This window comes from Lepidochelys olivacea, assembly GCF_965140295.1.
Source record: "Lepidochelys olivacea isolate rLepOli2 genome assembly, chromosome: 14".
Taxonomy (NCBI): domain Eukaryota; kingdom Metazoa; phylum Chordata; order Testudines; family Cheloniidae; genus Lepidochelys; species Lepidochelys olivacea.
In genome coordinates, this window is record NC_140424.1 from 16625396 (window position 1) to 16650131 (window position 24736).

Here is a 24736-nt window from a genome sequence, read left to right on the forward strand (position 1 = left end):
CCTGAAGGATGACCCAACACTCTCACAAATCTTGGGAGACAGGCCAGTCCTTGCATACAGACAGCCCCCCAACCTGAAGCGAATACTCACCAGCAACCACATACCACAACAGAACCACTAACCCAGGAACCTATCCTTGCAACAAAGCCCGTTGCCAACTGTGCCCACATATCTATTCAGGGGACACCATCACAGGGCCTAATAACATCAGCCACACTATCAGAGGCTCGTTCACCTGCACATCTACCAATGTGATATATGCCATCATGTGACAGCAATGTCCCTCTGCCATGTACATTGGTCAAACTGGACAGTCTCTACGTAAAAGAATAAATGGACACAAATCAGACGTCAAGAATTATTCATAAACCAGTCGGAGAACACTTCAATCTCTCTGGTCACGCGATTACAGACATGAAAGTTGCGATATTACAACAGAAAAACTTCAAATCCAGACTCTAGCGAGAGACTGCTGAATTGGAATTCATTTGCAAATTGGATACAATTAACTTAGGCTTGAATGGAGACTGGGAGTGTCTAAGTCATTATGCAAGGTAACCTATTTCCCCTTGTTTTTCCTACCCCGCTCCCCCCCCAAGATGTTCTTGTTAAACCCTGGATTTGTGCTGGAAATGGCCCACCTTGATTATCATACACATTGTAAGGAGAGTCATCACTTTAGATAAGCTATTAGCAACAGGAGAGTGGGTTTATGGAGAGGGTTTGTGTGTGTGGTGGTGGGGGGGAAGAAAACCTGGATTTGTGCTGGAAATGGCCCACCTTGATTATCACACACATTGTAAGGAGAGTGATCACTTTACATAAGCTATTACCAGCAGGAGAGTGGGGTGGGGGGAGAGAAAACCTTTTGTAGTGATAACCACCCATTTTTTCATGGTTTGTGTGTATAAAAACGTCTTCTGTACTTTCCACAGTATGCATCCGATGAAGTGAGCTGTAGCTCACGAAAGCTTATGCTCAAATAAATTGGTTAGTCTCTAAGGTGCCACAAGTCCTCCTTTTCTTTTTGCAAATACAGCCTAACACGGCTGTTACTCTGAAACCTGGCTCTACAATCCTTTTCCTCTTCTCGCCCCCCCCTCTCTGCATACCGTTGTAGAGTCAGTGCCCCATCTGCTCCACTAAGCAGGCTTCCTTGTGATCTGTGGCTGGCTGGTGTGTTGTGCCTCTGGTGCGCCCAACTCTTGGGCTTGGCCTGCTGGACGATAGCTACTCTGCTCCAAATCGCTGTGAGCTCCTGACAGCAGTACTCTAGGACATGCGTGACTGACTCTGGGTCTCTCTGGGAGCAGCTTTACAGGTTATGTTTGAGCTATCAAGCACTAAACAGCTTGGGACTTTCCTGCTTGAGAGCCTGCCTCTCTCCATGAGCATTACTGCCACTGATGCGCTAATGGAGGTGGGCAAGCCGGATCAGACACAAGTTAACTGCGGGAGCTCCCCAGGAGGAGCCCTCACCTTTGGAATTTACTCTGTACATTGAGCTGCAGTATCCCACATCTGTTGACCCTCAGCAGCACTGTGAAGTTTATCTGGGTTTGGGGGAGAAAGGGGATTGACAAGGGCTGGTGTTTGTGAGCAGGGCGGGTGTTGGGAGCTCTGTTTTGAGGAGTGGGTGTGAGAAGCAGCTACAGGTTTTATCTTTTTCTGCGAGTGTATGTTAAATTTGCTCTTAGAGCCACCCTTCCCACCCCCAGCCCAGCTCTTGGGGTTCTCCCAGAAAGCCATGTTCTGTACATTAGCCCCAGCTCTAGCTAACCTCTCCACCACGCAGCCTCCTAGTGGCGTATGGCCTGGGAGGTTGCTCAGATCCTGCAGAAACAAGGCAAAGAAAACCAATGTAATTATTATCTATTATTTGTATTACATTGGAATTTAGAGGCTACAGCTGCGATCCAGGCCCCAATGTACTAGGTGCTGTACAAACCCATAGTGAGAGACAGCCCCTCCCGCCAGAGCTTACTATCTAATTAGACAAGGTAGATAAAAGGTGGGAGGTATAGAGAGATTAGATAGTGGTAGCAGAGCTGGGATGAGAACTAGGTCTCCTCCCTCTTATCCACAATTCCACTGCCTAATGGGAGTCTTTCCATTGACTGTAAAGGAGATTAGATCAGGCTCTTAACTTCCAGGTGCTCAGTGGGCTGGGTTCCGGGTACCTAAAAGTTTGCCGACAGCTCTGGGATGAAGACTGTGGTTGTTTCTCTGGCACAATGGCACTCCCTACACCTAGTTTCAACTCGTCTGTGCAGGAGACAGAGCATTTTCATCGGCCGGCCGAAGTCTGTGGAATTAACTCCCCTCAGGGACTAAGGGCCATCCCAAACCTCACCATCTTCTGCTTCAAGTGCCAGGCCAGTTTCTTTGACCTTGACTTCTCTAACATAAACATATAGCAACATATAGTAAGTCAATAAATTCCAAACCAAAACTCTCCATTGTACACACTTCTCTCCCTGAAGAGAGGTTGAGAAAAAATATGTGGGAGATGTTAGTAACATTGCTTAATGCTGTACATACTACAGTAAGACCCTGCATAGCATAGAATAGAATAGAATAGAATAGAATAGAAAAGAAAAGAATAGAATAGCTCTGTGTGAGTCCAGGGCCCTCTGGAGCTTTCATGTGCCATTAATAGGTGGTCAGAAGCTCCCCAGTCAATAGGGAAGCATTATGTTGTTTCATGGCTCTTAGAAGTCTTATCATTGTGTGTAAATGAGTTCAATATTTGGATTCAATGTCTGAGCTCATTGGAATCGCTACTAAGTAGGTCCTATAAAGGATTTTAATGGCCTAACTGTGGAAGGTGCACAGGTTTCCACTTGCCAATGTGGCTTTAGAATATTTGGGTAGGCCTGCAAAACAGGCAGTTCCACCCTCTGGGCCAGCATGGCCCCTGGGGACATGGGCTGCAGGCTGTAAGGTAAGCCTTCTGAGGCAGGGACTGGCTTTGTCTTTTAAGTGCTCCAATAACAGATAATAACAAATAGATAATAACAGTCACAATAATAACCCCTACTTTTGGTCTGCTCTAGTTTATGCCTGGGGACAAAACGATCCCCACCTGTCTCAAAATCAGGGCGCTGCAAAGGTGGAAAGCCACTTCCCCTCAGGTCCCGTGCCATGTACAGTTCTGCTGGCCCCAAACTCGAGCCTAATTTCTGTCCCCTAACGTGAAGGAATGTAGCATTTTAACATTTCCCAAGCCTCTCACTTTGAGCTGACAGTGCCCCATCTAGATCAATCCATTGCGATAGGGGTGGGAAAGGGATTGGAGTGCAGTGTATTGCTGGCTTGTATATACAGTGCGGTCATCACCTGAGCATGACCTCTTGCCATCCCTTGATGGGCACATAGATGGAACAATTATGAGACAATCCTGCTCCCTTTGAAATTAGCAGGGGCTTTGCCTTTGATGTCAAAGGAAGCAGGATGAGGCCCTTTAACGAGTGAAAAATGCTCGCTTGCTCCCCTAGTTAGGGGTTTGCACTCCAGCTTGTGCTTACATTAGTCTTGCCATTGCAGTGAAGGTTTTCATGTTGTGACGTTTTATCCACCCCAGTGACACTTCCCAGCTTCCATTTACTGCACAGACTGAGGGTTGTATTACACAAAAAATAATGAATGGCCGTAAATCTTGTGTCTGTTTGGATTCTGCCCTTATGCTGAGCGATTACATTCTGGAGAGCAGATTTCAGACTTCAGCTTGCAAATAGCCATTTGAGTCAAGTAATCAAATTATGCAACTAACCCGAGTAACAAGATGTGCATTTTAAAGGGACCAAATCAGGACAATTTACTTATGTACATAGCAGTTGAGGGCTATGCAGATTTCTGCACTGTACTTTTAAGTGTGCCTCTGAGGTGCTCTTATTTGGAATTGAACTTCTCATGGCAGTAAAGAGCAGCTCCCCTTTGCTTTGTGATTCTATAGTCCAATGTTTGAGCTGCTTCAAAGATGCCGTGCAGCTGAATGGCCTCCTTGGTCCTAGACCAGTGCAAGAAGGGTGTCCCACTAATAGATCAGGCATTAGGACTCCTGGGCTCAATTCCTATCTCGGCCAATGATTTACTAGAGAATCTTGGGTAAGTCAGACCAAGGTGGTAAAAAAATGGCCACTGATTTTAGGCGTGTCACTTTTGTAGGTGCCCACATTAAGACATTTGCTTCAGGCCCAATTTTCAGAACAGCTGAGGACCTGCAGCGCCCACATACCTCAGCTGGAGTTGTGATCACTCAGCATTTCTGAAAACGAAGCATGTAAAGGTAGGCATTAAAACATGGAGACACCTTGAAATCAGTAGCCATTTTAGAAAATGTGGCCAGAACCTCGTTGTGGCTCAACACGCCCACCTCTATTAAAATACTTACCTAATGCAATGGGGGTGGTATCAAGGTGTGGTTGACTAATGTTTGTAAAGTGCTGTTGGATCCTTGAATATAAGCTATCACCATCGTTGGCCTCTGCACGAAGGTGACATGTAAAATCAAGACAGGCTTCATATTTCTGGAGCCTGGATACTACGCTGATGAGTGCATTAGAAATGCAGATAGTTACACAGAGTTAAGTAAATGTGAGGTTTATTTACCCTTAGGAAGAGTGGATCAGATTCCCGTTGGTGTAAATTGGCATATTGCTGGTGTAAACTGACTTCAGTGGATCTGCTTCAGTTTGCACCAGTAGAGAATCTGACCCAGACTTAGTACAGTATTACTGCGTGTGTTGGTTCCGCAGGTCAAATTAATGGCTGTGTACAAAGCCCAGGCCTCCCTCTATAAGGCTGTTCATGGGAACCAGTCTCTCTCTCTCTCTCTCTCTCTCTGTGTTACAGCAAGGTATGCATTTCACAGAAGAAGTTTACAATGGACTCTGAAGGCAGGGTAGCCTTATATGAAGAGCATAATTAGTAGGCAATGAAAAGCCAATTTATGTTTGCAATGATTTTGTTCCTTATTTCTCTTGCTGAGCAACTTATATGGATATCATCTGTACCATAAGAAACACTCTTGTGCCATCTTGTGACTATTCAGTGTAAATTGACAGTTCATTGTAACTATTTACAATGGCCACCTATAGCAATACAGGAAAATGTGGTAGGATAAATAGCGATCAGAGATAACAGGTCACATTATCTGCCTGCCTGGATGTTCCATTGCCTGCATTTTAAGAAAATGTCAGAGGACAGGGATCCACACTTACAGTAAGGATGACACAAAAAGAAAAGGAGTACTTGTGGCACCTTAGAGACTAACCAATTTATTAGAGCATAAGCTTTCGTGAGCTACAGCTCACTTCATCGGATGCATATCGTGGAAACTGCAGCAGACTTTATATATACACAGAGAATATGAACCAATACCTCCTCCCACCCCACTGTCCTGCTGGTAATAGCTTATCACTTTAGATAAGCTATTACCAGCAGGACAGTGGGGTGGGAGGAGGTATTGGTTCATATTCTCTGTGTATATATAAAGTCTGCTGCAGTTTCCACGATATGCATCCGATGAAGTGAGCTGTAGCTCACGAAAGCTTATGCTCTAATAAATTGGTTAGTCTCTAAGGTGCCACAAGTACTCCTTTTCTTTTTGCGAATACAGACTAACACGGCTGTTACTCTGAAACCTGTCAGTAAGGATGACAGGCATTTAACTTCAAATTGCCACCTCAGAGAGCATCCCAGCCAGGACCAGTTCACTGTATTTGATGGTCACAGGTGTAGTTTAGGGTCTGATTTTGCTCCTATTGAAGTAAGTGGTTCAACTTTCATTGGCTTCATAGAAGTAGAGACAGGCCTACATACAAACATGAAGCTCTTTGGTGCAAGGACTTTGTTGTGGTCCATGCCTGTAAAGCACTGTGCATGGCCATGGCCCAAATTGTCTTCCCAGCACCAGCCTGAGTAGCTGGACTCACCATGGTGACATTCTGGACATGACAAGGGTCCCGTGCCAGGTTGCAGAATGGGGACAGAGTTGCTTGGCAGCCCTACTCCATCCTAATGGCTGGAGAAGTCTCCGTAGGAGGAGGATGAACTGGAGACTCTACTGCTACATAGAGCCCAGGCTCCATCCCCAAGGACCACTGCACCAGGAACCTGCATGGACCTGTACTCTGTGGCATGCTCATGCTGCACTGCCTGGTGGTGTTTTTTGTCCAACTCCTGCTGCAAAGCAGATGTGAAAGTGGAAGAGAGGGGAGGATTTTGGCCTATATAAGCAAATTATAAACATCTCCATGCCTCCTGCACTGATGGGCTCATAGTCATCACAACTCACAAGCACTGGCTTAGCAGGCGCTTATGACTCTGGTTCGAGATCTGTAGCTGAGGACAGAACTACTATGAGGTGAGCAGAACTACACACTATGTTATGTATGAAAACCATTAGTACCAAGGTTGGCAGGTTCAGCAGAACGCTCCAAGACGGAGTGGACAATGGAACAGATTTCTCCTCTTACTGTTAGAGCGACCCTGGGGGGTCAGGGTTGAAGGCCCGGAGAGCCTTGGTTGAGGGATGTAGGGTTAGGCTGCATTTACTTCACTGCTCATGCTTTGCTTGTTTCAAAGACTCAGACTGATACCCTTGCAGCCAGATACCTCCTACCAGCCTGAGTCACTGACTACATTCACTGTAAAATTAGCCTCCTACAGTTTGTATGGCAACTTCCACCTTCTCTGTATATCTATCTCTCTCTCTCTTCTTACTATACGTTCCATTCTATGCATCCGATGAAGTGAGCTGTAGCTCACGAAAGCTTATGCTCAAATAAATTTGTTAGTCTCTAAGGTGCCACAAGTCCTCCTTTTCTTTTTGCAGATACAGACTAACACGGCTGCTACTCTGAAACCGGTAAAAGCCAAGTCTCCCCAGTTGGGTATTACTTCATGCATGGCCAGGGATAGATTTAAACACACACTTTTGTGTGCACGCCTGATGAAAAGTTTATAAAACAAACCCCTGGAAATAGGATCACTGTGGATAGTCACTTGTTTTAATCCTGCTGGTGAATTTAGCTTCCCCAGTAGGTGGTGCTCTGTACCAGGTCATCTGCCTCCTTACAGCATCCAGCTCACTCAGAATAGTAAGTGCATTGACACTGGGCCCATGCACTGTCTGCAGGTGACCTGCTGTGCTTGTATAAGATGCAGGATGACCCAGTAATAATTAGAGCCAAGTCCGTGTCCCAAAGTTCCAACTTCGAACCAAACTGTCCTGAAGTTTTGGGGGCTCAGATTCAGAGTTTTGGTTTATGGCCCAGCTCTGCTGGAAACGCTTCTCTACTTTCTCTCCAGGGGTTCCTCTACAGCCTGCAGCAACCTCGCTCTTCCTTAACTACCTGGATTGGACCTTGAGTTCACTATGACCTAGTTCAACTACTCTGGCCTGGGAGAGAAAAGCTAATGAAGCTAATCGGTCAGTGTCTGGGGAGAAGAGAATAGAGGCTTTCAGTCCAGTTCACTGGGGCCCTGCAAAGAAGGATATCTGGACTGGATATTGGTTTGTGGTGAAGCTGCTTCCCTTGCTTAGTTTAGGCAGAAATGGACAAAACTGTCCCCTGATTTTTGGACCCTTGTCCCTGAATCATGACCATCATTGGATCAGTTAATGATGACAGGATAGGCTTCTCTCTGGTTCATCGATACCACCCTTTCACTGACCCTAGGTCAGGACAGAGCTCAGTCTCTGCCTATGCAGAGAGCAAGGGACTACCACTCAGACCTAGGAGTCTGCTGCACAATGGTGCAAAGCCCAGTCACTGAGTTGCCCTTGCCCCACTAGGGTTGGCTTCCTTAGGAATTCACCCTGGAGCATTAGATGGTGAATCAGGCCACTGAAAGAGAGGGAAGAGGTAGGGAGGGATTTCCAAGCCAGAAGAAATACTTAAAAACATCTTGAAAGTTTAGTTGTAAGACCCAGAACTGAGCCCCCAACCCCACCCCATAGGCTGAGCCAGAATAATGGAGACAGGGACTGACAACCCTATTTGGACCCTTCCCTAGGCTGATCTTCAGCTGTGCCCTGCACAATGATTTATGGGGTGCATACCTCCCCCTTTTTGCCTGCAGGAAAGCAACTTCTGGAAAGTGGAATCCAACTAAGCAAATTGGACTCCAAAGATACGGACCAATGAAATTCTGACTTTCCTGCATCAAATACTTTGACTGCTTCAATTGTGCTGCCAAGAAAAAAAGCTTAAAGGCACAGGGCAGCCTCTTCAACTACTAAGCAGCAATCCTAGGAAATCTTTAAATGCATTGAATGCACGCCAAACATGGTGTGCTGCTGTGAATTTACTGCCGTAACAAGCAATCAAGTTTCAGAGTAGCAGCTGTGAAAAGGAGAACGCGTGGCACCTTAGAGACTAACATTTATTTGAGCATACGCTTTTGTGAGCTACAGCTCACTTCATCGGATGCACCCGATGAAGTAAGCTGTAGCTCACAAAAGCTTATGCTCAAATAAATTTGTTAGTCTCTAAGTTTCCACAAGCAATCAAGTGATACAGCCCCATGCTGTGTTTTGGAGAAATGGTCATTAAAAGTCTGGAGGAGAGTTAGAAAAACAATCAGAGCAAATTCCCCACTGGCATAAACTGGCACATCATTGACAGCAATGCTAATGCATCAGTTTACACCAGCAGAGAATTTAGCCCACAGCTTTAATAGGTGCTAAATTCAATTACACAAGCAGGAAAGCTGGATAGTTGGTTCATTCCAACTAGACTCTCTATATCTGCGCAGGTTATAAAGTAATAACACGCTGGCCAATGAAATGCAAGGTAGAAATGTTACATCATCAGAACCCCTCTCGCTGGCAGATCTGCCCTGTTACGGGAAGCTACTGTTACACTGCAACTCTTAAAAGCTGCTTAAATCCTCATGGGTGTCATAATCATAATGCATTACAACAGAAAAGGGAAGAAAGTTGCATAGATCATTATGGCAGATGAGACCCCTTGGAGACTGGAGGCTGAATTTATAGGTCAGTTAATTCCAAAGTGATGAAAATGAAAGTGACGTAATTCTCTCTTTCTCCCCCACAACCCCAAATTATAAACAAAACTGCCAGCTGGCTAAGTGGCTAGACCAATGGACAAAGGATGGTTGCAGACAGATGCAAAAAATGACAGCTCTGGGCCCTTTGAAGATGCTGTGGGAGCTGCTAAATATGTAAATCTCTGTACATTTCCAGTGCTCCAATTCTAATAGAGTTTTTGACCCCTCCACAGCTGCTAGACAGCGACAAGGAGAAAGGGACTGGTTCAAAATACCCTGGTAAATACAAATTGTCTCCATACCATGGAAAGCAGGATAGCTTTAACCACATTCCAACATGCCCTGTTCTGTTTGGTTGTAATGGGGGTAGGTTGATTATTTTTAGTGCTATTTGCTGAAAGTTTTGTTTTCTACTGGTTCGGTTGCATTTCTGTTTGGATTCTATCAAAAATACTAAAAGAAGAAAAACGGTTTATGCTGGGGGTCACTTTGGTTGAGACTTGGAAGTTAAACACATCCTGACCTCCTCCAGCTTTTCTTTAGGCACATATGGAGCCAGGTTCTGCTCTCTGTTACTCCTGTTTTACATTAGTGTTACACTATTGACTTTAATGGAGTCACTTCACTTTTACATCAACTAATTCCAAACAGGATCTGGCCCATAAGTTGTTGCTGATCTCCTTGCTGGTATCTTCCTTTATACTACCTTGTGTCTGAAATATTTTCTATATCTTGTATTGCTTCTAGGAGGGCAAAATCCTGACGGCTTTACCCATGCAATAAATCTCACTACAGCCTTGCTCCTTAAATTGTAAGCTCCTTAGGGCAGAAACCTTAAGTCTGATTCCACAAATTTTACATCATTGTAACTCTATTGACATCATTCGAGTTACTCCAGGTTGACACCAGTGTTGAGAGCCACATCTGGCTGTTTCTCTCTGTGTTTTGTAAAGCATCTTGCAGACTAATAAGTAGTTTTAGTCTGAAAACAACCCTCCTGCCCCTAAGTGCTAGTAAATTCCTGATGCTTCTCTTTTCACAATCCAAGCCTGATAACATGTTCATGGTTCTACTTTCCTGATCTCTCTCATGCTGGTTTTACACCAGCATGACTGCCATGGCTTCAATAGTGTTATCTTTTCACGTAAGTGAGTAAACTCGGACTCCCTGTATTTCATTTTGTAAGTCACACTAGTCTATTTCTTGCTTTGCTGGGGATTGATAAGCTTTTCCACTTCTATTTGCCTACAGCCAAAACACAGTGATGGACTAATGGCTAAAAACTCTGCAGAGAACACTACTTTTCTTAAACACACTAGGTTAAATTCAGCCCCAGTTGGTGATGTAAGTGGGTGCAGCTGCACAAAAAGAAATAAAGTTACATCCGCTTTCACCATGGCTGAATTGAGCTCACTTAAGGGTGCAAAGCCTGTTTAAATAATTGTAAAGTGACTTCAAATGAATCTAGATCAGACCCTAATTGTATTACATATTGATGTATTATTTCATATTTTCTAGCTATGGATCTAGTCATTGGCTCGATCTACCTGGATACTTGAGACATGCAAGCAGCACTGAGTATCTAGCAATCAGCTAAAATGCTTTATCCCTCTGCAGACAATCACACCAGGAAAGAAAAGCCTCAGAGGATGCTTTTGCTGGCATGTCACCTTAAAGCCTCTCACCTTTCTCTGTGACTCATCAGGGTTAATAAACTACTTACAATTTCATCACGTGTTCTATAAATAACAAATATATAAGCAAAAGCTTTGTAAGTCACAGCAGAATAAAAGCAGTAGGCAAGTCAAAATTCACTGCTGTCTGTTTCCTCCTCTGGCAGGAAGACTGCAAGACCAGACCACGCCATCCAGAGGAACAACTTTTGGAGTGCTTACAAGAAATCTTATTCCACACACGCATACAGGTAATTGTCTGCATTTCTACTGTAATATGTGTGGTACTGATTTTCTAGAGTGGAAAGCAGCCTTTAAAGAGGCCATTCTACTCTCCATATAATTGCACATGGTGCATTGCCTTCTAGAGCATGGAGCTTTGCTAAATTAAAATTTGCTTGCATAGGCATTGATTAGAATGTGGATCCCACCATATTCCTCCTCCCCCCCCCCACATTCTTTTAAAATCGGAGAGTGATGAGTCTCTGCAGTGAAAACCCCACATTTTAGATCTGGGAATAGACAGGGCTTTACTGCAGGAAGAATTTTCAGACCTAAAATTGTGGTTTGTGATGCAAACAAACCCTCAAGGTTTCTAAAAGGTCCGAGCATTCAAATCCCAATCCAAATAGATGTACACAATAAAGTAAACCTTGGTTTGAGTTGCCTGTCAATGTGTATTATGAACATACTGGTCTGTTTACACATGAGCACATGCATCTCCATGAACTATATGAACATTTAAATTCCTTCAGCACATGAATGTAAGGGAGAGATATAACATTTACATGTTCGTTCTTGGGCAAGTCACTTCACCGCTGTGTGCCTCAGTTTCCCCAAGGTTGAAATGGGATAATGATAGAACTGGGTGGAAAATGGTGTCCCCATCCCTTGAAAATTTGAGATGGACAAATTTTCCCAGCCTGAATTTTAAGAAATCAAACTCGTGAAAATGTTAGCAAACTGGAAGTCCTTAAAAAAAAATGGAAATGTTCACTTTTAAAATTAAAAATGGTCAAAACATTTTGAAATTATCAAAAGCCATTTACACTAATTAACTTACATTTCAAAACAAAAAAATGTCATTTCAAACCAGAGAATGAAAGGGAAAACAAAAAAAGGGCAGCCTTTCCTCAGTATCACTGACTTTTGCCCTAAATGGTCCCCGGTAGTGATCTTGGGTGGGCTTTCCAAAGCTGCCTGGCAGATTTAGATGCCAAATTCCCATTAATTTCTATTGAAAATTGAGTGTCCAAATCCCTTAGGTGGTTTTGAAAAATCCTACCCCTTGTGTATAAAGGTCTCCAGCTCAGACATCCTAACATTAGTGATACTGTCTTTATATGGTACAGTAGAACCTCAGAGTTATGTATACCAGAGTTATCAACTGACTGGTCAGCCACACACCTTGTTTGGAACCGGAAGTACACAATCAGGCAGCCGCAGAGACCAAAATAACCCCCTAAAAACCACAAACACAGTACTGTGTTAAACAAACTACTAAAAAAATAAAGGGAAAAAGTTAAAAAAAGATTTGACAAAGTAAGAAAACTGCTTCTGTTCTTGTTTCATTTAAATTAAGATGGTTAAAAATCCACATTTTTCTCCTGCATAGTAAAGTTTCAAAGCTGTATTAAGTCAATGTTCGGTTGTAAACTTTTGAAAGAACAACCTGAACTTTTTTTCGGCATTACGAACATTTCAGAGTTACGAACAACATTCATTCCTTAAGGGTTTGTAACTCTGAGGTTCTACTGTATTGGGCAAAGAACAGCTGGAAAGATTTCTGATGGAGTGGTTCCTTGCATGATCAAACCAATAACTGACAAATTAATTTAGCATGACACAGATATTGAGAGAGATTAACAGGGAGTGAATTCCCACATCCATAGTCCCTATGACTGCTGCAAAATTGGCCCAATACAATATTAATGATTTGTTGGGCCATATTTTGAAACCCTTAATCACGTTAAGTAGTTCCCTGTTCTTCAAAAAATCCCATTGATGTCAACGGGACTGCTCACGGAATAAGGTGTTACTCACTGTGAGTAAGGGGATGAGAATCTAGCCTTATATATTTACTTAAATATTTTTCTAGGGCTTGATCTGGGGTTGCGCTGAGAACCTGCTACAGGAGCTCAGCACCTCACAGGATGAAGCCATTGGTGTGCATATTTCAGTCTAAAGGAACTCTTATTGCATCCTCTGGGGTATATCTGAGTGGACCATTAATCACCATAAATGGTTAATCCAATCAGCAGTACGATTGACTCCATAAGATTCAATAGTAAATCTTACAACTACTATTAAAACCATAGACATTACTACTCTCCTAGTAGTTTGGCCATTGCTATATTTCACCCTTAGTCTATGATCCATCCATCAAAGGAACATGAAATATCCATTTGTAAAATTATCTTTGGAGTGAATTAAATTAGCACAAAGAGGCTCACAGTCCTTATTACACTCAGATCTTAATGAATAGAAATAACTCCTAAAGACATGCACAACAGAGGCATTAAATAACTAGCTGCAGTTATTCACAGAAAATAACTCTCACCAATATAGCTGATCAGGACAATAATAAATAAAATGCGAATCAGGTGAATATTGGAATAAAATGATTTTTTAAAGAATTTTTAAAATAAAACCTGATGGCACCTGGCTTAAACGAGCACAGTTAAAAGATCTGAGGTGCTTGGAGAAGAGACATTGCCTGAGTCAAGGGTTAAATTGTTCTGACTATTAGAAAAAGGACAGTGGCACATGAACATTTTTGCAGTTCTCTTACATTAAATTCAGAGGGTGGAATTCTGGCCCCTCCCATAAAAATGGGAGTTTTGCCATTGATTTCTGTAGAGCCTGGATTTCACCCTTTGTCCACAGCAGTCAGAGTGGTCGGGGTATCACTGTAGGCTTCCACCCAGCAGTCTCCTGTCAGGTCTAAAAAGACCTCTGGGATCTAAGAGTTAATGTCCTAATCTCTTTCCTCCAGTTCCCCTTTCGCTCTGCAAAGCACACTCACTGCACACGCACGAATGTCACGTCGTCATAGTTTGCTTCCAGAGCTCAGATGCTGGCACATTTGTGGAGGGATTGCATAAAACCACCACAGACCCCTCAGGCCCCGCATAGCAAATATAGCAATTCACCATAACTAGAGAAAATAGCAGCGCTGGGCTAATACCACCATGCAGTCCTAGTTCTGATGCACTGTGGCTGCTGGCAGCGCTTTTGTTTTGTTATTTCTGCAAATCCTATTAGCTTGTTGCCAGCTTATAACTGAAAGGGGAGGCCAGCACCTGTTGAACAATAATAGTTCGTGTCCTGGTCTCATATTTATCACTGGGGTTGTAGCAATCAGTTATAATATTCAGCTGGCAAATGATTCAGAATGCATAAAAGTGCATTACACAGGGTCAGCTCTCGGGAAATGTTACCTATGATCTCTGCCTGCGGGAGAAATGATTTATCAGATATTTGCACAAACTTTCTGCACACTTGTGTCTAGTGTACCATCTGACAAATAAGTTTATTGATTTGGTTTGATCTCTCTCTCTCCCCCCACCCCCAAGTTTGGGGCTATTCCAAGCTAGGGATTTGGTTGGGCCATATAGGGTAGACCTGCCTGATAAGTCAGGCAGAACTGGCTGTGTTTAGTTACTTGGGAGTTAGAGATAATCACAAGGTCTGAGTTCAGCAGCCTCAACAAATAATTCCCTTTGTATCCACCACAGTCAAGCCTGTCTCCTCTAGGAGAGACATTACAAGCCCATAAAAAGGGTTGGGGGCCAGTGTCAAAGTTCAGATCTGTGTCTGCAGCCAGCTCCCAACTTCCTCAGAGTTTGGAGGGACTGAGTTTAGGGCCTTATCTCCTGAAGGAAACAAAAATCACTTAAACATATTTTCAAAATCTCCCCTCTCTGAGTGGAGCAGCACACTGCTGGCAGTTTCTGCCACACCATCACCTGGGGTGCTACGGCCAGGGGTGCTGTGCTTTTCTAATCTCCCACCAGGTGGGCACTCACTGCTCTACTATTCCTTGCATAGCTCGCTCAGACACATAGCATTTGCTCTCACTGAAGCTGCCTTGTAAAGCCATCCTAGGAATTTACTAGTCCAGGCCCGATATCTAGGATATCTACATGGCCTCCCCTACCTCCATATATACCTTCCAGTGAGATGCATTTCCTGCTGCACTCCTCTCTTTCCACCCCTTGGTATCTAAATTAGACTCTCAGCCAGGGAAACAAAGATGAGGAGTAAAGATGTGTCTAAGGTTCACCTCAACCAGCTACCTCAAAATACTACAACTTGTCCTCCCTACATTAGGGTGTTGCAACATCTTAGCTAGTGTGTGTTAGCTCTCTGGTTGTAAGCCACTGTTTTTTCTGAGCATAGAGACAGCCAGAGAAAGCATAGCAGAGTCTACGATGGTGTAATTTATCTGCTGAAAGGGCTAGAAATAGATGTACATCACAACAGCTTAGGCTCATCCCTGAATTTGGCCCAGATTGTCTACTGTGTATACACCAGAGAACCTCAGTAATCTCTAGAGAAAGAAATCTGTGTAGATAGATAAACAGATCTGTAAAGCTGAGCAACCTCTGAGGAGCTTGGAGAGAGAGAGTCCAGGAAGGCTGGAGATTTTTCTTTTGTTGCTAACCTGCAGTGCATCCCAGTGGCAGCCGCTGTAGCCACTGCTGCATCATTACAGCCAGTGCTAAACAGCTTCTGCAGATAAATTCCAGCATTTCTCCCAGAGTCTGAGCAACAGCTGATGCTTCCTATCAGCCTTTTCTCTCTGGCAACTGAGAGCCACAGACCTAATGCCAGCACCGTAACTGCCCTCACTAATGGAGTCATTTGTGGACTCCGCGTCCTCCTGACAAATCTACCCAGGGAGCCTGTGAACACAGACACTGGACAGGCCAGATGCTGGACACATTGCATAGTCACCTCTAGGCCGGGGGAATCAGAAGACAGCCTGTACCAGTGCATAATGTTCCCTTCCCAGTGTATTCTCGGCCCATGCCTTTATACTCACTCCATTTGCCGCTTATTTGTACCATAGGAAATGCATTTCCTCCACCTTAACTAACCCAGACTGGAGCACACAGGTGGCTGGGGGCAGTCTGGAAGCAGGTGGGCAAACCTGCCCCACAAAAGGGCACTCAGCAGCCCTGCCCAGGAGAGGGCAGAGATCAGAATGCGTGCGCCCAAGAGGAAAGAAGGCAATGCCAGCCCTACACTTCCAGAAGAGGCAGTTGCTTGGGGGTGGCTCTTCTCATCCAGGCATGGACACTCCGGCTAGGCAATTTTTCTGCCAGTAGCTGCTGAGGCTGAGAAAGCTGCTTGCAGGAGCTCTGTCCTGCTAAGGGGCTTTTCTGATGGGCTGAAGGAGGTTCCTTCTTTCAGCGACACCCTCTCCAAACCCTCAAGTTCTCTCCCAAAGTGCCTCCACAGTTCAGTCGCTCTGCAGGCCACTCCCCCACACCTTGACCCCAACTTCCTCCTCTTCTCAAAAGGGGAAAAAGCAACTGGGCTCGGAGCCTCCCCCCCGCCCAGCTCGTTAATTACACGATTACCATAAGAGCTTCCCAGAAAGCAGAAGATTGGCTTGACAGCATTAAGGGCCCGATCCTGCAAGCTGCTCAGGGTCTCCTGCGAGGTGTTGAACTCCAATGCAAACCAGAGTGAGTTGCGGGTGCTCAACACCCAGCAGGAGAGACTCAGCGCCAGACAGGATCAGGCCCTAAAAGCGCTTTGTTGAGTCACCAGATCCAGCTTTTTGGTGACCTTAGAGCCACCTTCCCTTCCTCCCGCCCCCTCCCACTCATGTCAGCACATTAACCCCCCCGTCTCACCACTTAACCCTGCTGGCTGGGCCCCAGGCTCTAAAAGCCATTTCTCGTCCCTCCACTCTGTCATTAGTGCTCAGAGCCTCAGCCGCCAGGTGGCTGGCTTTTGTTCCTCCGCTTCAGCTGCCTGGCAGGTGGGGTTGGTTTGTGTGACCTGTCCCATGCCAGAGCCCCGTTGCCCTGAGCGGAGGCCCCGCATTTGCATTGGGGCGACGATTACCTCCGAGAACCTGAGCGCGTTTGCACTGAGAGGCTGGGTGGTTGTGCAGGCTCACGCAGGGCACGGCATGCATATATAGCAAGGGAGAGAGGTTGCCTAATCCAGTATGTGCTTGGCAGGTATTTTTGGCCGGTTGGCTGATCCCGCTGGAGACGATTTACTGAAATAGCGACTCGCTGACGACACCGGTGGCCAAACGGAGGAGAAGTTTACGGAGGACGCCAGCAATAAAGGAGGAGGATGTCCGTGATCAGCGCCTTGCCTTTCCTGAAGCCCATTCACCTGAGGCCTCCGCGGAGCTCGCCCGGACGCCAACGCCGCCACACGCTTCCCGCCAGCGAGTTCCGGAGCCTCACGCCCGAGGATGCAATCAGCGTGTTTGAGATTGAGAGAGAAGGTAAGAGCCTTCCTTCCCCACTAGCCATCTGCCTCAGTCCTGCTCAATCAAAGAAACCACAGTACTGCCCCAGCCCTTAATTCTGAAATGCACCCGGCGCTGGCATGCAAGTGGAAATGTCCCTCTTTCTGCAGGGGACCAGGGCTGAGCACCCCAGGCAGGAACAGCTGAGAGTTGTTATGGCATCTGTCTTGGAAGCTGGGGCCCAAAGTGCTTTACAGAGCTAACCAAGCAGCAATGGAGAGACAAATGGAAAGAGAGAATGAGCAACCCATTTACCTCTCACCCAGCGTCTTCAGGGTCAGATCTGTTACAAGCCCCAGTCAATCTGTTTTGTGAGGGTATTTGAAAACTCACCTTCCCCCGATAAAGCCAGTCAGCACTCCCCACTCTTCCTACAAGGATAGGGAGAATCAGAGGTGGAGGCAGGTTTAAGTGTGCTGGAAGCCTGGTGTTATAGGGTGGAACCCATTTAAGGGCCTGTTCCTGGTCCCATTGGAGTCAATAGCAAAATGCTTAGACTCCACAGAGCCACGCTGAAGTCACATTTATTCACATACCAGCACTTCTCTCCAGAGAGGCTCCCTGCAGCCAGGAATGCAGCCTACACCTTGGGGTACATTAGAAAGCACTTGGCCCTCTTATCCTGCCCTAGGAAGGGCTTTTCACCATAGCAGGGTCAGAAGGGCCAGATTCCACTGGGAACAAATAACCCTTTTCCTCCAGGTGGGGTGTTCCCTCCTTGCTGTGTGCTTCAGACACTGAACACTGAAGCCAGCTGGGATTCAAACAGATTAGTCAGAATCAATTTTTCAATCTTCAAACCTGAGAGTTACAGATCAAGTGCTCATTGGAGCCAAGAGCATTTGTATCTAGCCTAGTTTTTCTCATGAGATTTCTCTGGGTCTGCAAGACCTGCAAACCATGAACCGCATCACCACTTGGGTCTGGGCTGAGTCTGGCCCTTTGTTCCCTCTTGTGATAAATTTTGAAGGAAATGCCAGCAAACCTGCTAGAGAAAGGGGAGTAATTTCCGTGCAACAGTCGCAATGGCCAATGGCAAGAGACATCCTAGCATAAGCCTGTATGAGAACCAATGAGAACTTGCCACCTGCTGTAAAAAAAGGGAGGGATTTCCACTAGTGACAACAAGATCAGATTTTCCATCATGTCATTTACACCTGCGCAAAGGGAGAGCAAAGTGGATGTAAATACTTCCATTCTGATCTTTTGTACACAGGTGTAAATGACTGCACAAGATACAGGGCAATGGAAAACCAGGCTGGAAATGAAAGCTGGGAGGAGCCCAGAGCAGAGGGAGACAACTACCACAGTTCTTACCGGAAGGCAATATACACTTCCCATGTTCTCAAACCCTAAACACAAAGGCTCAGATCCAGATACTGAGGTGCCTAAACTTAAGACTTAGGCACCTAAATCCCAGTTTTGGCTCCACTGTGAGGCACAAAACTCCCTAAATTCACTCAGGGCCTATGTTTTCAGAGCAGAAGTTCCCTAGGCACCTGTGTCTCTGCCTCTAAGCATGTGCACTGCTGCCTTCCTCCAGGCATGTCCCACCTAAGCCCCAGAGCAATTCATGAACCAGGGGAAGACAGGCATTCGGCGCCCAATCCGGCGGGCATGCTCAGAGGTTGCCTCCCAGATCTGGTCCCATTCAAAATCCAGCTGGAGGAGATGATGGTGCTGCCCACTGTATAACTGGACTGCAGAATCATTCTCTCAGTCTTGGGCCAGAGAGAGAGAGAGAGAGAGAGAGAGAGAGAATGATTCTGTAGCGCAGTGGTTAGAGCGCTCCGAGAGGTGGGAGACCTCCAGCTGTTTGGTATGGGGCAAGGCAGGTGCCCTGTTGCTGTTCAGGGATCGCCAGCAGAGATAGGCACCTACCTCGGGGCTGCAGAGCACCTGTGTCCTAGAGGAGAGGGGCTTAGCGCACACTCCTTTAATCAGAATCACCCGTTGACTACCTTAGGCAGCTCCGCTCGGAGCATGCTGGCTTTGTGGATCCCAGTCTAGGGAGCCGGTCTCTCCCTGTTCATTATCTCGGGAATCTCGGTGCTTAACTCGACTGTGTGGATTGCCGGGTGTGCCTGTGATTTTTCGAGGCGCCTAAAAGTTAGGTGCTGGGAGGTTCAGTGTTGCAACGTCCCTTTGTAGATTCCACCCAGACTACTTTTACTGCTAATCAGCTTTCCCTTTTATTGATCATTTCCCAAGCTGGAGAGAGAATCTTAAAATTTCAAGACCAGTGTTTTCCAAATCAGTTAGCAGGAACTTTGAAACTATATAAATATCTGTGACTGGTTTTAAATGGAGTGCTAAATGCTGTAAGAATGACCCAGAAAACCCACAGGGAGAGCACAGCGAACAAGTGAGCCTTAAAGCAGTGGCCAGGATCAGAGATGTCCTGATCAGAGAACAGAGCAGGCACAGGTTCCTAGAACAGATCTCCTGCTTGGGAGAGCCGAGGGCTTTGCTTCCTCATGTGTGAAGTGCCCAACTCCTAAAAGGCAGTAACTTACAGAACATGTATGGGTGAGAAGGGGAATCCCAGTCCTTTCTGGCTTCTCCTCCTGGAAGGAGAGATTGACTTGAGCCACAAAGTTCAGATCTGGATTCAAACTTCCCCAGAGTCTGCGAGTACCTGGTTCAAACCCCTCATGTTTGTTAAATTCCAATTCCCAGCCCATCATCAATTAGCCTGAGGTTCTCGCAGTCTAGGGTGCAGTGTAGTTCCGAGAGGCTGTTCCCTCTTGACATTGCTTTGTTTTTATTCTTCTCTAGCATTTATTTCTGTTTCGGGCGACTGCCCCCTTCACCTGGATGAGATCCGCCACTTTCTGAACCTGTGCCCTGAGCTGTCACTTGGCTGGTTTGAAGAAGGCCGGCTGGTGGCTTTCATTATAGGGTCCCTTTGGGACCAGGAAAAACTCAGCCAGGTAAGAACCAGCTCCTGTTACTGCATCTTGTCTCCGTTTCCTTTCCATGCTCGGGATGGAGAGAACGATGACGGAGCTTTGAGACAAGAGGCTGGAGTCCAACGTGCATAGGCATCACTGTAGTTATTGGAGATTACTCCAAGGGAGCATATGACCCGGGTGCTGAGCTGAGCCCCCAAGTGCAGGGAAGGAGAGCGGGGGCTGCTCAAGGCACCTAATTAGTTCAGTTTGTAAGACACCCATTTTATATGTATTTCAAAGGGGCAGGGGAGGCTCCATTCTTTAGTCCCCTCCAGCTTTGCAGCCACGGTTCAGCCCTATCTGCCAAAAGGGCTTTTCCATTTCAGAGACATCCACAACTCTTGGGGCAACAGGGCTTTGGCTAAGTGCCACCTTACGGACTAGAAACGGAGAAGTAAAAAATTCCCCATTGGCACCTGTCATTCACATTCACAGTGTGGCTTCTCTTGAAAGCCCAAAACTCAACATATTGTTACTTCCATCAAATGATTAACTGCAATACAAACAGGGCTGTTCTCCTAGGGACAGATATACTTCCTGCTGATTCAGCCTCTCTCTTCTGCAAAGCACTTTACAAACTAATCCATTTCTACAAGCAACCTAGAGCGAGTTCACTCCTGGAGAGAGATCTCTTGCAGTATTAATTGCTACAGGATAAAAATAAGTAAAAACTGAGTTATTGCTTTGGTATTAACACGTGTTTAATATTAAAAAAAACCCACTCTTCGCAATGATAAGTAATTAAAACTGAAAAGGGCCCTGTAAGCCTTTGCAGGGGAGGGAGCACCGTATAATCAGTTAGAGCAGGAAACTAGGAGGCTGGACTCTGGGGGTGTGTGCCTGGCTGCGTCACTGCCTCTCTGGCACCCTGGGCAAGTCAGGTAGGACCTGATTTTCAGGAAGGGGCTCAGAAGCCACAGCTCCAATTATAGTCATTTGGAGATTGGGGAGGTGGGGACTAGGAGCTCAACACCTCTGAACAATCAGGTCCTAACTGTTCTGTGCCTCAGTTTCCCCCTCTGAAATGGGGATGACTTCACCTATTCAGGGTGCAGGGGTATTATGAGCCTTTGGGTACTGTCTGCAAAGCACTTTGTACTTGGACAACACCTCCAATAGATCAGGTGAGAGCCGCAGCTGGTGTGCGTCTGCCTATTCCCATGGAAGCTGCTCATTCACACCAGCCGAGGATCTGGCCCATTGCATTGGCAGCCTAGTCAAACGAATGCTCTGGATACAGAATTAGAGGGCCCTGCGGCCGGGAGCGAACCGCCAGCTGACACGCTTTCCTGTCTCCCCTCCCCCGGCAGGACGCGCTGACCCTGCACAGGCCCGGTGGCACCACCGTGCACATCCACGCGCTGGCCGTGCACCGCACCTTCCGCCAGCAGGGCAAGGGCTCCATCCTGATGTGGCGCTACCTGCAGTACCTCCGCTGCCTGCCCTACGTGCGGCGGGCCGTGCTCATGTGCGAGGACTTCCTCGTCCCCTTCTACCGGAAGTGCGGCTTCAAGGTGCAGGGCCCCTGCGAGGTCACCGTGGGCTCGCTGGCGTTCGTCGAGATGCAGTACCCAGTGTGCGGCCACGCCTTCATGCGCAGAAACAGCGGCTGCTGAGATGGTGCCTTCCCCCAGCCTCCACGCTTCTCAGGCGCTGTTAGGGCGGGCCCCCGCGTACAGGGAGACAGCTTATGAACAGCAGCCGCACTCACTGCAGACTTTTGTGCCTGCCTGGTGTTCCAGCTGGCTGCCTTTTAACTAGTAGCTCCAGGCACGGCCCACTTGCCTCTCAACTGGTCCTAGCGCTGACCCCGCCATCGAGCTTACAGACCCAGAGCGAAAGGCAGCAGAACCACAGTAAGCACCCCTGCCTCTTCTCCAGGCCAGGGCTCAACAGGCAGGCTCCGTAAGGCTACAGCGGTTGAGTTTGACCTCCCCAGGACAGGGGTACGTCAGTTCTGGCTAGCCCGAGGCCTCCCCTTTAGCTCCTGGCTTAAAAGCAGCAGTGGGGGTAATAAAGCTCTGAGAGCATGTTATGCAGTTAGAGAGGGGGGAAAAAAACATTGCTTGAGAAGCAGCACCGCATGGATCAGTTCAGCAATTCCCTGTTTTTGTTTTTTGTCAAATGCTCCAAGGCCAGTAACATGAGGCAGACACCTCTGGTGGTCTCTGGTGGGAAGAGCCATCTGTGCCTTCTCACGCTAGTTGTTCGCTGCCATGTTCTGCTGTGATGCATTCAGTGGAATCCGTGCTTGCGTGTTCTGTACATATGTGAGACACATTCAGCTACCCTAGGCTCCAGCAAGTCTCCCCCTTCCTCCCTCGCCCTCCTGCTGGTATAGGTTGACAACCAACGGAAGTGTGAGAAATCCCATAATAATGTAGGCTCAGTGATGGCTACCCCTGCTCCAACAGACTAGGGCACCAACTTCCAACCCAATATAGGAGATACTGTCCCCAAACCACAGCACGCTCAAGGCCTGAGGGAGAGCAAAATATAACATGGGACTGAATGCTCTCTAAGGGGCCCAGCAAGGAGGCTACACCACTGGATAGACATTTCCATCCACTCCCAAATGGTCATTAAGGGGTAGCTTTTTCAACAGATCCTTTAAGATATTTGTGGTCCTCATCTAGTGAAATCCAAAGCACGGCTATAATGGTTCCAGAGAATCACAGATTAAGTCATTCCTATCAGATTGATCTGATACTCACACACAAAGTTTTCCAAAATCCAAAAAAGTGGCACCCCCATTTAGTTTATTCCTTAAGAACAAGAGGGTATATCAGCCCACTCTCCCTCACTCACCGCATGGACCAGTGAGTGCTGTGTACAGACCTGAGCTCCTAGCTCATGCCATCCTAGTTCATTGGAAATCTGAAAGCCCCCGGGAACACCCTGTGCTGTTTGTCAGTTCTTTTGTTCATCAGCAAATAAAGGATTTATTTGTTGTGTTTTCTAATTGGGTTCTGATGAGCGTGTTTTTTCCTGGAACAATTCAACAGCCTGTAACAGCGGTAAACAAAGGGAAGGGCGCAGAGTTTGGTTTGCACACTTGAGAAGTTACATCAAAAAGCCAGTGGGCCACAAAGCATCTTTCCCTGGCTGTTTTAGCTAAGTCTAAAAGCTACAGGAAGGTTGGAAGTATCCAGCCTGCTGCACAAAGGAACATTTGATGCAAAGATTGAGTGCGAAAGGGACGGAGGTAACCCCCACCCCCAATCTGAAAGATGATTGCTGCAGGGATACTGCAGGATGACAGTCCTTCACTCTCAAGTCTGCTGCCTTCCCTTCTGTCTGGGCCTCTGAAGCAGCCTGGGAGGTGGTCACTGACAAGAGAATTGTGCCGCCTTTCCTTTCCATTGATCTTCAGAAGCCCTGTCCGCTTTCCAAAGATATCCAGCCTGTCTCACCTTCCTAGCCTCCCCTTGCAAGAAAATCAAGGTCAGTTTCGCCTGCCTGGAGTTTGATTTCATTCAGAACAAATTTTTAAATCAATCCTTTCCCAAAAAGCATCTTCGGAAGTTACAGCAGAAGGGAGGGGAGAGTGGTTTTGTGCAGGATGGAGGAAATGCAGTCCTACCTTTCGGGAACGTCTCTCGTAAGGAAGGACAGATCAGAGCGCTCTAATAGGACCTGGCTGCTGTCAGCACACCACAAATACAGCAGGCTGTACATGGGACTCCCAGCATACCTGGCTCTCCCACACCAGGGCCAGGCCTGTCTGGTGTATTCTCACCATCGGGGCAGTTTGAGTTTAAAGCAGCAAGGACAGGATTTCCATCCACCCCACTCCTGCTCCACAGCTGCAGCCCCTCCCACTGGACTCTGCTCACTGTCTGGAGTTAACCCACCCTCTGTCCTTCGCAGGGGAACTGCGCCCAGGTCTATGCTAGAAAATGTCGCCATTATCGTAATGTCGGGTAGGGGTGTTGCTTTTGTGAACCTTTTATAGACCAGCCAAAGCCCTAGCGTGGATGGAGGAGTCCTTTTGCCAGGATATGTTGTCTGGAGACCTGGTGTAAGCTATACTGGCAAAAGCATTTGTTGCCAGTATAAGCAGCGAGGACACTGGGAGAATTGGTTGGTATAGCTACTTGGGCAAACCTTTCCTAGCGTCGACTAGGCCTGCGTAAAGGGGCAGCTCCGCTCCTGCTGCTCAGTCTGTTACCACATGCGGGCACTTGTTTAAAATCCCATAAGAGGGCCTTTGGCCAAGAAGCAAACACAGAGCCTGCATGTGAACTTGCACCCGCATGGAATGCAGACAGGACATAGGCCTGGCTCTGAGCAGTACAAAAATTGGCCACCTGCTTGGTCCCAATACTACAGGGGACAGCTTCCACTGTAGGAGAGGACTGTTCCAGTGAAGGCTGTTGCAGAAGCATGAGGGACTGCTATTGTAGTGGCAGTCAAAGCAGGCAGCATTTAAAGCCTTCATGTGAGAAAGGGGAGATGGCAGCAGCAGGAAAAGGCAGTTGGCACTAGCCAGCGTGATGGGCAGTGCAGCTCCATTTATCACCACACGAGGCAGACTTGAGTTCGGGGACTGCAAACACCACTGAATGGAGTCCAGGAACACCACAAGC

General features: G+C 46.7%; 1 protein-coding gene across 2 annotated transcripts; it reads left to right on the forward strand.

Moving 5' to 3' along the window:
- Window positions 1-462: 462 nt before the first annotated feature.
- On the forward strand, window positions 463-23072 carry AANAT (aralkylamine N-acetyltransferase). 2 transcript variants are annotated; one of them, XM_084647671.1, is made up of 5 exons: window positions 463-554; window positions 10859-10942; window positions 16892-17169; window positions 19972-20126; window positions 21458-23072. In XM_084647671.1, exons 3-5 carry the CDS (start codon window positions 17013-17015, stop codon window positions 21761-21763), a joined length of 618 nt encoding a protein of 205 aa, XP_084503797.1. In that variant the 5' UTR covers window positions 463-554; window positions 10859-10942; window positions 16892-17012; the 3' UTR covers window positions 21764-23072. The 2 variants fall into 2 exon arrangements, with proteins under 2 accessions (XP_084503797.1, XP_084503796.1); XM_084647670.1 differs by lacking the exons at window positions 463-554; window positions 10859-10942 and having other exon boundaries at window positions 16721-17169.
- Window positions 23073-24736: the final 1664 nt, after the last annotated feature.

Excerpts from the sequence above, each read along its gene's own strand:
- AANAT (XM_084647671.1), top strand. The coding sequence starts at position 17,013 with ATGTCCGTGATCAGCGCCTTGCCTTTCCTGAAGCCCATTCACCTGAGG. Across the intron at positions 17,170-19,971 it reads GTTTGAGATTGAGAGAGAAG|CATTTATTTCTGTTTCGGGC; the intron begins GTAAGAGCCTTC and ends ATTCTTCTCTAG. Across the intron at positions 20,127-21,457 it reads ACCAGGAAAAACTCAGCCAG|GACGCGCTGACCCTGCACAG; the intron begins GTAAGAACCAGC and ends CTCCCCCGGCAG.